Source organism: Melanostigma gelatinosum (genome assembly GCF_949748355.1).
Source record: "Melanostigma gelatinosum genome assembly, chromosome: 16".
NCBI lineage: Eukaryota > Metazoa > Chordata > Actinopteri > Perciformes > Zoarcidae > Melanostigma > Melanostigma gelatinosum.
Window position 1 is genome coordinate 10133313 of NC_136649.1, and position 14279 is coordinate 10147591.

A 14279-nucleotide genomic window follows, 5' to 3' on the forward strand; every position below is an offset into this window, starting at 1 on the left:
AAGTTCATCCCTACCCACTGTTGACCCTGCCACAGTGTGCCCCTTGGATCCTTCACTGTCAACAGAATCTGTCTGTTTGGATCCAGCAATTGAGTATCGCTTAGCTCACATGCTTCAGGATGTAGCCTCAGAATTACACAAGGTCCCACTACCACAGGTCACTGTCACAATATCCCCTCCAAGTTCAGTATCTCCTGATACATCATTGGAAATAGACTTTGGACCCACAAGTCCAGCCCCAGATCCCCTTCCACCAGATACAGATTCATCACCACCAGATCTCCAAGACATACCCTCAGTGGATCTTGCACCCATGGAGCCAGATGATATGATTGCAGAAACACTGGAATGTATGGCTGAATCCCAGGAGCATGGGGAACTTGTGGAAGAAGCGATCCCTGGTAGTCCGGAGAGCTCCTCAAGTGAGCAGGCCTTTCTGTGGTACAGGTGGCAGAGGAGGGGCCAGCAACCACAACATATGCACAGGAGTAACAGCGTGGAACTCTGGAGCGGGAGATACGAGTACAACAGTGCAGAAATCACATACGTGTCTCTCACTCTGTGAGCTCATACCTCATTCTCAGCAGACAAAATGTAGCTCAAAGTATATTTAAGCTCACGGTTTATAGCTGCCGGTACGCTGGAGTGCACCGTGCAGCTCTAAATGCCATGTGAGCATTGGCATTCAAAGCAAGGACTTCCTCATACACAAACCTGCAGTAATATTCCATGAAAAAAGGCTGCATTTGTAGCAGCAGAAAATAAAACAAGTGATTGCACCATACTGCAAGAATGCGATGAACCCTTGGCGGTGATGAATTAACTGAACAACCCTGCTTTAAAGACATTTATTGAAAGCAGTATGACTTTTTCTGAAGCTTTTTGTCACCACTGATGTGAATTATCTTCCAGGACAGTCCTGCCTTTTTAATCATTGGATACACTACTAATGAATGTTCTTGTTCTGTCAGTGTATTACATCAAAGACATTTGACACATCTATTTTAAGAGACTCTTTTGGAGCTCTGTTATAGACTACAAGATGGCCTAATGTATACAAGGTCCTGACAATCCTTGCAATGATGATGGAAACTTTCCTTCCCTGTACTTATTTGTGAGCTCTCTGTTTACTGTCACTCTAGAGTGGAGTGAAGTAAATCTTCGCAGTTATCATATAACTATGAAAACATACTGTTTACTATGTGAGCTGTTGGATGGACTCTGCGGGTATAAAGAAAAAGGGTGTGATGCTGTGGAATGATGTTTTGCACAAGCCTCGACTGAGCTGGAATATTGTACTGTTAACAGAAAATAGAAAGTAACTCCCATTATTTAAATTCCCGCTCAAATATGACGAACCAGTACAGTTATGGTATGTAGCCTCTTTGTACACGCAACCTCATGTTACACATGCGCATACACTTTGCTGACAAACATACAGCATATATACACACACAACGTTGCTGGACAATAAGTATAAGGGTAAATGTATCGAGAAAATACACAAAATCAATTGAATTTGTCTGCTAATCTGACTATAGTAATAACAGGCCTTGTTGAGAGGTGATTTTTTCAATGTAAGATATCATCTCAATGCTCAGGAATCAAAGACTAAGAATTTAGTACTGGGACAAAAGTGCAAGGACAAGTTGAACTGTGCTCCTTCCTGAAAAGAGGTGTACATAATATGATATAACATGTGTGATACTGAATGATGAAAATGATGTAATGGTGCATGACAGATGGCCTCAAAATATTTTGTGCATTTCATATACAGTGCCTCATTGTCAGTATTTGGTTCTGTTCATTGTTTCATTTTGATATTCCGTGCATATGAAAGGAGCCTAGACACCGCAGAATACGCAGACTTCTGCTGCCAGCAATGAACGAGTAAAGAGCCAGGCAAATCACAAGATACATCTGTGCTATCTGTCCAATTAACGGGCTCTATATGGAATCGCCTACTGAAGTCTGTGCTCTAATAAAGTGTGCTGGAACAAAAAGAGTCTTTCAGCTGAACATCAGTGAGCTGCCAGAAAAGGATTTTCCTGTGTGTGTGTGTGTGTGTGTGTGTGTGTGTGTGTGTGTGTGTGTGTGTGTGTGTGTGTGTGTGTGTGTGTGTGTGTGTGTGTGTGTGTGTGTGTGTGTGTGTGTGTGTGTGTGTTGTCTCCAATTGAATATGTGCAGAGCACTTTATGGAAGTTTTGCTATCAAAGGCGTTGGAAGTTAATTAGGTTGTATTGTTGTATTCTTTTTTGCTCATTTCACCGGCATCAAAGGCACCACCCTATTCCTCCCTGGACCCCTTCCATGGTTAACTATTCATTTGCGACATATTTGTCTAAAAGTAGCACATAGTTGACCCTGTACTGCAGTGTTTATTCATAAGATATAATCCAAATATAAACTGTTTCAGGACAGTCATGCGTTCAGATCTTTGCATGTAATAACTGTGTTACCGAGGCAATGATGCTGATGAGTAGCTGTGAAATGTCTGCTTAAGAAGGTATATTCAGCAGAAAAAAACATGCTTGCTGTCTTTGTGTTTCCTAGAACACAAGATTTACATTATATTATTTAAAAGGCTTTACAAGGAAACCAATAACCTCAGTGGCCTGCCAGAAGAGTGAACTGCTCTACTGCAGTTCACATAATTGTTTTGATTGCTTTCCGCATACATCTACTTTCCTTTATTGTGAATGTCATATAGTTTAAGGGGAGTGTAATTGCAGAAACATTCTCCAATTACAAGGTTAAATTGGGATCGTGATCTTGCACCTCAACAAGCACTTGCCACATAATCCATTCAAAATGATCATGATACGTTCATAAAAACAAAAATGCAAAATTCATTCTTACCCTGTTACAAATTTAAAAAAATGTATGCTGGTATCAACAACACATCAGCAAAATGACATTACCTTTTCAAGAAATAACCTCCACTCATCCCAGACTGGTAAAAAAAAATCAATTGATCGCTGGTTTGTATGGATCACACAAGACCAACAGCTGCCTCTGTACTGCTACACCACGGGAGTGCACTAGACCTTGACGGTCGTCAGCGTTCATTTCATTCAACGTGCTCTTTGGAATCTATTTTCTATATTTGGTCATCTTGTAAGAGTGTAGCAGTTTCCGGTCAGTGGTAAGACCAATGTCGGGAGGTGATGTGTTACACCAACCTCAATAAAAAAGAAATGTTCTCCGTGTCTATCTGAAAATAGTATACAATAAACATCAGATATGTATAATAAGTAAACATTCAAAGATGGAAAAAAGTAGCAATTGTGTGAGTGCTGGTTACTTAAGTCCACTCTGCATATGTTTTGTGTCGTGGATAGATTGTACTTTATGTTTGGGCAGAAATGCCCACTCTTCTGAATACCCACCCCACTCCCTTGTTTTCAGGGATCCAGTTCTGCCTTCCCTCCACCTGCAGCATTGATCGGACTCCCCAGCAAACCCCAGGTAATCCTGCTACCTGGGGCCTCCTCCATTGGTCCGCTTCAATGCCAGAGATTTAAATGAAACGTTGGAGTTGTCCTCGTGCAAGTTGCTGTTTAGCACATGTTGAAATAATGTTTCTGCAATTGCTCACGCGTTTAATGAACGACGAGTCACCATGCAGCGAGCAAGCGGCGATATTCTAACTAGCAATTAGGAGTTTATTGAATACAAAATGAGTCATTCACGCGACAACATATTTTTTCATGAAGCACTTGACTCCATAGCAGCTGGATTGACTGGAGGACGCAGTTGCTCCGCTCCACCTGTACTACGCATCCCTTCCCGAAACAATCCTCCTGCTTTTGTTTAACACTGTCATCTAACTGGTGGCATGCAGATGAGTCACCGGGACCAGGAGCAGGAGAGCTACTTAAAGACGGCCTCTGCAGTGTGACGTGATCTGAGGCATTATCGGCCAAACAAAGGAACGTCCTTGATCCGCAGATCGATAGAATCTCGCTGTGAAATGTCTCTATTTGCTGCTAAAGGGTTGTTTTCTTTGTTGCAAAAAGTGTTTCTGATCTCGGCGTTTCATCACAATCTTTAAACTTTTGAAAATCATCCAGGGTCGGTTAAGCGAGTTGGAGTAAAGACTCTGAGTCTGTTTTTTTTTGTTATCTATCGTTAACAATTTTTTAACAACAATGTCTTTATTGTCTGCAACACTCACAGTACCAATAGCGGAGTTGGCCATCGCTCTTCCTCTCCCTCCCTCGACCCAAGAGCATTTACATATCCTTAAAAGCCTGCTGCAAAACAAACTGCTGCATTTCCTTTACAGTGATAAATCCAACTGGGAAGAAAGACTCTTAACGACATGTCACTCAGCTCCCCCCCCTACCCCACCCCCATGTTAGCATACAAGCCAGTCCTGATAAATAGAGAGGTCCTACAGAGATGGAGTGGTTGAATCACTGCCTTTGTGTCTCACGTTAATCAAACTCACTGGCACACTTGTAGTTGTGTGTGTGACTTTGTGAGAGAGCGAGAGATTAAATGGAGTATTTACAATGAATACATTAATTAAGCAGCTTCTTAAGATGGCGCTGTTGTTGACGTACCTCTTTTAAACTGTACTCACCGTACATAACTCATTCACCTGGTGCAATATCTAATGCGTGCAATATCCAATACGTTTAAGTATTATCTTATTTTTTATTCCGTCTGTATATTCTGTATATACTGGTATATATATATATATATATGTATATATATATGTATATTGTATATTTAATATTCTTCTTTACTGTCTTATTTTATTGCTGTTTTACTGTTTACTGTTTAGTTTAGTTATATTACAGATTTTTATCTTTTATTTTATTTACTTGTGAGCAATGCTGCTGTAATCCTGTAATTTACCCACTGAGGGACTAATAAAGGATTATCTTATCTTATCTTATCGTATAGTGTTTCCTAAAACCTGGTATACAAGGAAACATGTTGCTATCATGGAGAAGTTTATCGAGGCATATTGATAATTGTTTAGATGCTAAATGGCTTTATATCCAAACTGGTGTTTATATATTTAATGCATGCTACATAATAGGTTATTCTGTGGTTGCCTAGAGAGCGCCTAGATGTTGGTGCGCTACCTTGTCCTTAGTTTTCCATATGCGTCAGTTTTAGGCCATTTGATTAAGCACAAAGTTATTTAGGAATATGCTCCATATTAAGCACTCGCTCAAAAATATGAATTTACACTCCCCAGGGGGGGAAGTTATCATCACTCCCCACTTCTTGCTTTGTTGAGCTTGGTGTTTCCTTGTGGGGAGTGGCCAGGTCGGAGTCCAGACGCCAATAATTGAAGCTGTTTATATTCTACATTCACACTATCTACTCCAGTTTTCTTTTTTATTTCTTCCGTGTCCAAAATCTGACCATCTTTTACTTGACATGTTGTGTTACTGTCTGACTGTATCTTGATAGCCATGCTCGCTCGGCAAATGAATCTGATAAATCGAATTAATTCAACTTTGGATGCATTTCCCCCATTTTGTTGATGTGCACACTTTTACTGCGAGCGAGTGTGCGAGTGTGCACGGACTGTGTTGACTTCAGATGAAATCTTAAATGCTGAGTAACGCTGCCACTGCCAAGATGGGAGCAGGAATTATGACTCCCCTTTGCACGACTGGCTGGCTAATAATGGCTCTATTTTGGTCCTCCTGCTGAATCATGAACCCTGAATGGGTCATCTCTTTCCTACTTTTTTTCTCTCCTCGCTCCCTGATTTATCTTCCACTCTATCTCACACACACACACACCCTCTCTCTCACCCTCTCATCCTGTCTGCATGGATCCACTCTCCTCTTGTCCCCCCTCTCACCTCTACATCTCTATTTTCTCTCTTACTTGTTCTCCTCTAATGCATCTCTTCTGCATGAGAACTTAATTTTGTGAATGGACAGCAGCATGAGTCATGGAGCCCCCGGAGCACAACACTCTTCATAGACCAGACATCTAGCTATTTATAAACACAACCAAAGTCTGAATGAGAAAGAGGCCAAGAGGTGTGGCGGGCTCGAGGTAAATATAGCCCTAGTAAATGATGCTCTTTGTAAAAAGGGTTGCACACTAGAAGAAAACCTTTGTTTCAGACAACAGTGTGTTCAGGCTACAGTGTAATTAGGCTGAAATGCTATCAATTCTCCGGCACAACTTTTGGGATTCTGCGTGGGGGTGCAGCTGCGTGGGGGTGCAGCGCATTAGAACTCAAAATAGATGACATTTCGGTCTCTGAAGGACTTCCTTAATTGCTTTGTGTGATGTAAGCATGTGTAAGATAGAAACAGAAACACAGAGTTCAACCCGGTTTACCTCTTTTGTCAAGGAAAACGATAACCCGTAACTTAACCTGCAGCGTGACTCGGTGTTCTTCCTCTTCGCCTTATCTCTTTCTTCTGTTGTTTGGCTCTGAGGTAGCTGGCACACTCTCAGCTTTGATCAAAACGCACCGAGCACAGCTTGTGCTTGAGATTCTTCAGCCCGTAACCACACTGACTGAGCTTTTCCCTCTAAAAGCCTGGTTTGAAAATACAGACACGTCAAGCTTAGCAGGCGTTCGTGACCCGTTCCTCAAGTCCATCGCTCTGTGGATTAAGTCCACGTTCTCATTTGAACTTGAAAGACGTAATCCCCCCCCCCTCTTTCTGTCATGAAATGGACAGAATAAGAAGATGAGAGCTGTCAGGCTTCTTTGAGCGGTATCTCCTCACCGGGCTCCTCCACACATGAGTACTCTTGATTACTTCTCTGTTTGTTTTTTTTACCGTCATCCATGTCTGATGAGTGCCTCGTGTCACAGAGGCTTTGGAGTTCTCTGTTACTCCATCGACTTATTCATTATTCCCAAAAAAATATTTATTCAGAGCTTTTAAACGTTGCCCACATTTCCAACCTTTCCCTCCCTTATCTGAGTGCTGAAGGAGGAGGGGACCAAGAGGCAAACTAACCCTCTCTTTTATAAAACTACATTGTGAAATTATTTGAAAGCAAATGTAATCCATGACAAAATACGTAACTCACGACGCAGGTTTTGTTGCAACGTAACTTTAAGGAGACCAGGCTGGGCAAACGCGCCTCTCGAACAGAACTCTCACTCAGCCAAGGAGCTTTGGATCGATAAGACGATCAGCAGTTTCCCATGAATTATGCTGAGACATTTTTAGTAACCAGCTATATTTGATCAAGTTGTGAAACAAATGGTGTTGCTGTCTAATTTCCCATCATAGTTGCCATGATATATTAGCTCGCCTCGTATGCTAATGTGGTCGTCAGGTAATGAAAGCGAGTTAATTCAATTGAATCGCTAATACACTGGAAAGTACTTTATTTTAATGGCTTGTTGTCAAATCACAAATATGTGGTGCCCAGAACTGTCTGGTAAGACAGTAGCTTAATAATGTGATTGCCTGTTAAATAAGTATTAAGCCATAGAATTTAATAAACATAGAATTTATTTAGGATGAAACACCAGAGAGAATATTTATGATTTAGTAACCTTCTGTGGATGGTTGTGAATTTACTTCGATATTCCTCCTTTACAGGAGATGCTCTGGTTTTAAGAATAATTGTTTTTAATTGCTGACTGTTTTTACAGGATGAACTTTATTACATTCTTAAATCATGAAAACTTAACAAAATATATTTTCTTGAGCTGTAGTAACTTGGATATAAAATAAACGTATACAGTAAATATAAAGTCCCATAATGGCAGTGACCTGATAATATAAATGCAGCATTTGAATCATTTTTATATTATTAAAAATTCACATTTATTTAATAATTATGTATTTTCCCCTCTTCCAGCCATCACCTACACACCCAACTACAAGAAGGCCCCTCCTCCAGTCCCGCCCCGTACCACTTCCAAACCCCTCATCTCCATCACGGCCCAGAGCAGCACCGAGTCCACCCAGGACGCCTACCATGAGGGGAGGCACCCTCATTGCGGGATGTGGGCCCCCGACGGCCTCAGCCTGGCCCTGAACCCAGGGAGGGCCCTTTATAACTCCACCGACAGCCTGGACAGCGCCAAGGCTGTGACCATAGCCATGGAGGCCGCCGGAGTCATGGCTGGAAAAAGACACCCGTCCACAGACAGCCACAGCTTGGTGCTCACCTGCGACAAGGCCATCCTGGTGTCCAAGGCCGAGGAGTACTTGAAGACCCCTCGATCCTCTATAGGGATACAGGTTAGTCTGGTCTGAGAGTGTGAATAATGAGAAGATCTCACATGGGACCTATGCATGACTGCATAATAATACAGACTACTCAAACACACACACACACACACATAAATTCAACTTGGAAACAATGTTCTCTTTTCAGCAGCTAAAAATAGCGTGAGTGAGTCATCTTACCACCATCCATCCATTGAGATTCACCTCATGCTGGAGCAGGTTGGAGTGAATGAAGTTCACTCCATGGTTCATTCACTCCTCCTCCATTTACTATACCTGTTTCTCTTTCTCTCCAACCTCACGCTCCCTCTCTCCTTCTCTCGCTTTCTCTCAGCCTCTTTCTCTTTGTCTCTCTCTCTCCACCTCCCACGCTGTGTGATCTTAATCTTGGCTTTGTCTGCCTCATTCTCTGATACAAGCTGAGGTCCTGGTGTTGTTGATCTCCAGTCGCAGTCTAAAGGTTGCACAACAAAGGCTGAGGAATCAGTGTCAGCTCACACCATCACCTCAGGGCCAGTTATGGTATTTCGTCAAAGCAGACTTTTAAAGGTATTGTGTGAATTTCAGATTTTCAAAGCCATTGTTGGCATCTTCTCTTGCTCTGTGCATAGTTAGTGGTAGTTTTCCTGTTTCTTTCTGTTTCCTTCTTGGTCTCAGCCACGAAATTATCTTTATCGTCATTATTTCCCCTCGTCAGCGTCTACCGTAGATTCATTAATCACTCCCTCGTGTACTCATGAATTAAAGCAATTCACTCAAAGTCCAGGACAAAGTTAAACCTTTCAAATATTTTAAGGGAGAAAAGCCGACCACTTCATTAATCTCATGCTGTAGGTGTTCCAATGTCATTGGGCGATGTTCAAGTTTTGTTTGCGCAAATAACTCAAGCACACCTTTGAAGGGTAATTGCTGTGTTTTCTTTTCTTTTTTTTCTCCGAGGTGACATTAAGAAGAGACGGCTGGAGATTGGCCTAACACCCAAATTACAAAGAAGCCGTTGACTGTCAGATGTAGCCATCGGGGAGTCAGCCAGAGAATAAATAATCCCTTCAAAGTCAATTGATCCTGCTGCACTCGCTGCGTTGTATCACATCCAAAGTTAGAGAATACCCAGCAGCAGGTTTTGCGCAGACATTACATTTCACTGTAATGTGTAAATGGGAGCAATTCAAATAGCCTCCAACACATTAGTTCTAGCAGCCTATTAAAGTGATGTACTGTAATTGACATGAGAAACCTCCACTGCAGATTTTTAGACTTTAACTTGACCGACCAAAGTTACTATATTACAGTTTTCAAGTCTGTGTGGGTAAAACAGAAACATGTGTTGGTAAAAATCGAAAACTGCAGGGGGCATTACGGAGCCTGGACATATTTTCACACCTTAGAAATCTGCATTTTGTCTTCGTAATATTTGAATGGGCATATTGGTCGCTTGATTCAAACTATTCATTTGCATTTGTACTCTGGCCATCCTCGTTAAGCTGTGAAAATGATTTGTGTGTTCGGCCAAATCCAACATTTAACTGATACTAAAACTGATATGTTTAAAATAAGCCCCCCCCCCCCCCTCCCATGAAAATCTGGTTTCTCACAACAGAGCCTGCATCTGAGCCATCATCAGTAATCACTAATACATGGTCACTAGTACAGATGCCAGCCTTGTTTCACAAGTAAAGTCGGGAGTTAGGGGCGAAATCAGTTGAATGTAAATGCAGGTTTCACAGTAACCAGGTTCCAGTAATTACCTGCCTCGTGTAAAACATCTTGATTCATTCATTTGCTCACTCAGGCCCCAAAGCGTTCATTCCATGACTCATGTATTGATTGTATGACTTCCTCACTCACTCACTCATTCATTCAGCGTCTTAGTCGCCGCATCACTCACTCAAAGAGCAGGTGACTTTCTCTCTCTCTCAGAAGCCAAATTTACCTCACACACCTACAGTTTCAGGGCACCTCACCTCACCACACTGATGGGTGCTAATTTCAAACAGCAGAACTGCAACACGAAAACCTCAATTGTCATGCTTCAGCCAATTTGGGCTACACGCAATGGTTGCACCACCTCTCCAAAATCAACCGGCATGCGGCTCTAATTCAGTTAATTCATTAGGAACTGAAGGGAATACAAATCAGACGTGTGAGTGTGGGTGAGATAACTGCAGGGGACAGTGTTTATCCTCACCTTTATGCGGAAGTGAACGTGAATTAAAGGAACGAGAAGGGAGCAAGTAAATGTATTTGTACGCGTGAGCATGTGAGCGAGAGCGACGGGGAATTATATTGGCTTTAAAATGGGCTCCAGTGATGTGTGTGGAGTTCATAATCACTTTTAATTACCAAGGCAGGTGCAGTAAACGTCTACATTTACAGAAACATCCAAGAGGGACAGAAATGTAGAGTGGGCAGCTTTTACATCACAGTTTTAGGGAGTTCACATTGAGGAGACAGGTCATATCTCTTTTGTGCATTTTGGCATTTTATCAACCTGCTGGAGGTCAATTTATTTAATTTTGACTTGTTTTAGATCAACAAAAATAAATGTATTTATAGTTTATTCACTTTACACCAGACTTGTATTCCTCGCTTCATGGTGTGGGCTTTAAGAGAGCATTCAGAGAGAGCATGTTGGGAAATAATACAGTAATGCTTTACTTAACTCGACTTCATTTCCCAGGATGTTTTCTACATTTTTCTATTCTGATTCTAATTCCGAGTCAGTTATTTCTAATTTACTTTGGTGAGTTGAGTTCATAAGCAGTCGTTGATTTTTAGAGAATTTCCATGAGAGAACTGCTCCAATTATATGCACCAAGAAACATTTCGTTGCTACCTCAATGAATAGAAAAACAATATCCAAATTACAAAGGTTTGAGACTTTCTCAGTGGAGTGGAGAGGGTGTGAGCTGCTCTCTATCACTACGACATTGTTGTCTGCCAGTTAGGTGAGATGACAATAATGTGTCGCAGCAGGCAACTCTAGGGGCAAGTATTGATTTATCTATAATGCAGACAACTTTGTCCTGCATCGACATAATATCACAGTCTGCTCTCACCTACTACTGACTGTATAATTAACCTCAATTAGTCTGCCACTGTATCGATTTGCCATTTCCTGTTTGACACCTCTAGACAGGGTCAACGTATCTTTGATTTTTGATCTTTGGCCATGCGGACGTGTTGTTGTCTGACTTCCTGTTGTCCTTCAGGACCACTCTAGGTGCATTGGATGCACATTAGCTGAGAAATGTTTGTGTTCTAGAATACTAATTGATGTCATTTGACAGAAATAGTTTTAATTGGAGCCGTAATGACATTTGTTCAACGGGGGAAGTCAGAGCTTTTAACCTTAAGCACAGTTATTGGCTGAGAAATGTCACCAGGTGGTGTTTCGGATGAAAGGCACAGTGGCTCTGTTCAACTTTGTGCTGATGCTCACAGTTTCCACACCTGTGCTGACGATGTGACTGTAATTACTGATGCAGTGTGTGTGTGTGTGTGTGTGTGTGTGTGTGTGTGTGTGTGTGCGCACGCCGGCGTATCTCTATGTAGGTAGACCAAGACATCTTCAGGGGAGGTAAACCTGCTGGGCATAAATCTCCAGCCTCTCTAAAGCCTCCAGGACGTTTTGTCCTCCTTCAGTCCTCATCCATCACAGACATGAAGCTCATTCTCTTTTCATGAGGTGGGCTTTGCGCTGCTTCGAACACAAAGCAGTGGAGGTCACCTCCGCGAGCAGCTCCACACACATTTCATCCCTGCTAACGGCTTCAGCCAAATGGCCTGATGGTATACAAAATGGCTCTCCAAAAATGTCACTCCCAAGCTTCAATACTCACCACTGTACGCTAACGGCAGGGTTGACATTTCCTCACAACAGAGGCATGCCCTATTGCGAACCAGCGCCTCTGACTCACTCTCATTGTCATGATAGTACATCGAGCTGAAGATGTTGTTAATGCCAGACGATCTAAAGGCCTCATTGATATTTGCGGTGGAGAAGGCAGAGATGATGCTCTTCTTAGTACAGGAATATACTCAGATTTATCTTTCAGCCACTCGAGCAGCTCATCGAGTCATTTCTTAGGCTCAGCGGTGCTAACATTTGCTAATTAGCACCAAACACAGAGTACGTCTGAGGCTGATGGGAATCTTTGGCCATAAACCAAGATATTGGACAGCAGCTGTACATCTCTCTCATTACCCGGTAGGGCTGGGCAATATATCATGATATGAGAGCAGATATCGTCAACAATATGGCATACGTGTTGTCTTTTCCTGCTTTTAAAGGCTGCATTACAGTAAAGATTTTCTGAACTTCAAGATTGTTCTAGCTGTTCTATTCGTTGCCTTTACCCACTTAGTCATCATATCCACATTAATGATTATTTATCAAAAATATCATTTTGGAAATATATTTTGCAATATGGTTGCAATATCGATCTTGAGGTATTTGGTAAAAAATATCGCGACATCTGATTTTCTCTGAATTGCTCCGACCTCGAAGTCGACCACTCTCTACCATTATATGTTATTTGCAGACCCTGTCTGGTAGTCAGAGTAAAAAAGAAGCTCCGTGGCCACTGAAGAAGAAATACTGAAATGGCAAAAAAAAGAGAAAAAAAAGGCTTAAGACGGCAAAATAAAAGCAAAAATTGTGACAGTAAGTCTGCAGAAAGTTGTTAATGCTCGTCAAAGAGAGAAAGCAAAGAAATGAATCAGGGAAGAGATGAACAACTGGAGGAAACAGGAAGAAGTGACAGATACAAATAGATAGAGAAGCGTAGCTGTCAGTGGTCAATGGTGACCACTGACAGGGTTTCCATAAAGTCGGTTAGACATGGGACTCCGGGGAGCGGTGCAGGCGGCGATGAAGAGGCTCTGGGCCCGGGCTCCTGGATCAGGATGGCAGCCATGCAGGGCCAGGCAGGATCATCATCAGTCACTCTTCCTTCCCATCCCATAATATCCACTAATGTTGCCCTATCTGTCACTGTGTGGTCGCACAGCTGTGGATACTTGACAAAGGCCAATCCATACTGTCTAACTTTAAGTACGGAGCATTTTTCTGGGGGATTTTGCCATCAATTGAGCAGACACGGAGCAACGTTAGCATTCATTTGAGTTTCTGGCCGCCTGATGAATGTAAATCCAATATTCACTCTCCTTTTGGCTTCTGTTTGGTCGAAACCAACTTCTGAGCAACATATCTGGCTGTTCAGCTGCTAAATCATTTGCACTTTGATCACCAGCTGGTTCTCATGTTCGCTGCTGGGCAGGTAGAGTACAGCGGGTGTGTCAGAGCTGTGTCACTAAAAGTACCGCCCGTGTTCAGAAAGGATGCTGATGAGAGTGGTGTGAGTGGACCAAACCAGTAATGTTGTGGGCTGTAGAAACCAAAACACTGAGCTGAAAGATGCTAAAAATCTTAAGATTATAAAATATAAGATTAGAGCACAACTAAATAATCCACACCTTCCCTTTTTTTGCGTCCTCTACTGTGTATTTGATGTGATAAATCATACGACCTGAATTCGAGAATCACAGAATGACTGAATGTGGTGATTATTTTCATCACCGAACTGAAGCAAGGCAACTGTTCAATAAGCCTAAATATTCTAAATACTAGAACTATGAACATTTATATATTTATATGTATTGTGCAATATAACATACAGCACGCTCTCCTTTTTTCTCCTTTTTTCAGATTAACTTCCGTAGAAACCTAAAATCCTCTGCAGGAAACCTCTTCTGTCTCGTTGCCTTTGCTGCCTCCATAAATCACACAGTGTTTACTTTCTGACAGGCTGTGTACAGTTAAGGTGCTCCGTCCAGTCCCAAACCAATAAACCCAGAGGCACTGGGGAATGGAAGCTCACATAATGAGAAGCACTGTTGGTTTGTACCATTTCTTCACATTAGGTGGAAGCAGCCACGGACTCTGAGTCTGAAAGCAAAGGTTTGCGGGAGTACCACTCTATTGGGATCCAGGTGGAGGACAACAAGAAAGGGTGAGATAATGTTTCTGGGACATTAAGCTCATTAGAAGACCTCCATCTTTGATGTTTGCTCCCTGCCATTATTTGC

The 14279-nt window shown here is 42.1% G+C and overlaps 1 protein-coding gene across 1 annotated transcript in view; it reads left to right on the forward strand.

Annotated features, from left to right (window-relative positions):
* Positions 1-14279, forward strand: part of dlgap2a (discs, large homolog-associated protein 2a) — a 116530-nt gene that overhangs the window by 95284 nt on the left and 6967 nt on the right. The window contains exons 7-10 of the mRNA XM_079286113.1: positions 368-422; positions 3409-3468; positions 7816-8201; positions 14115-14203. Of these exons, the coding sequence (XP_079142239.1) occupies positions 368-422; positions 3409-3468; positions 7816-8201; positions 14115-14203 (590 nt within the window). The remainder of the gene's footprint in view (positions 1-367; positions 423-3408; positions 3469-7815; positions 8202-14114; positions 14204-14279) is intronic.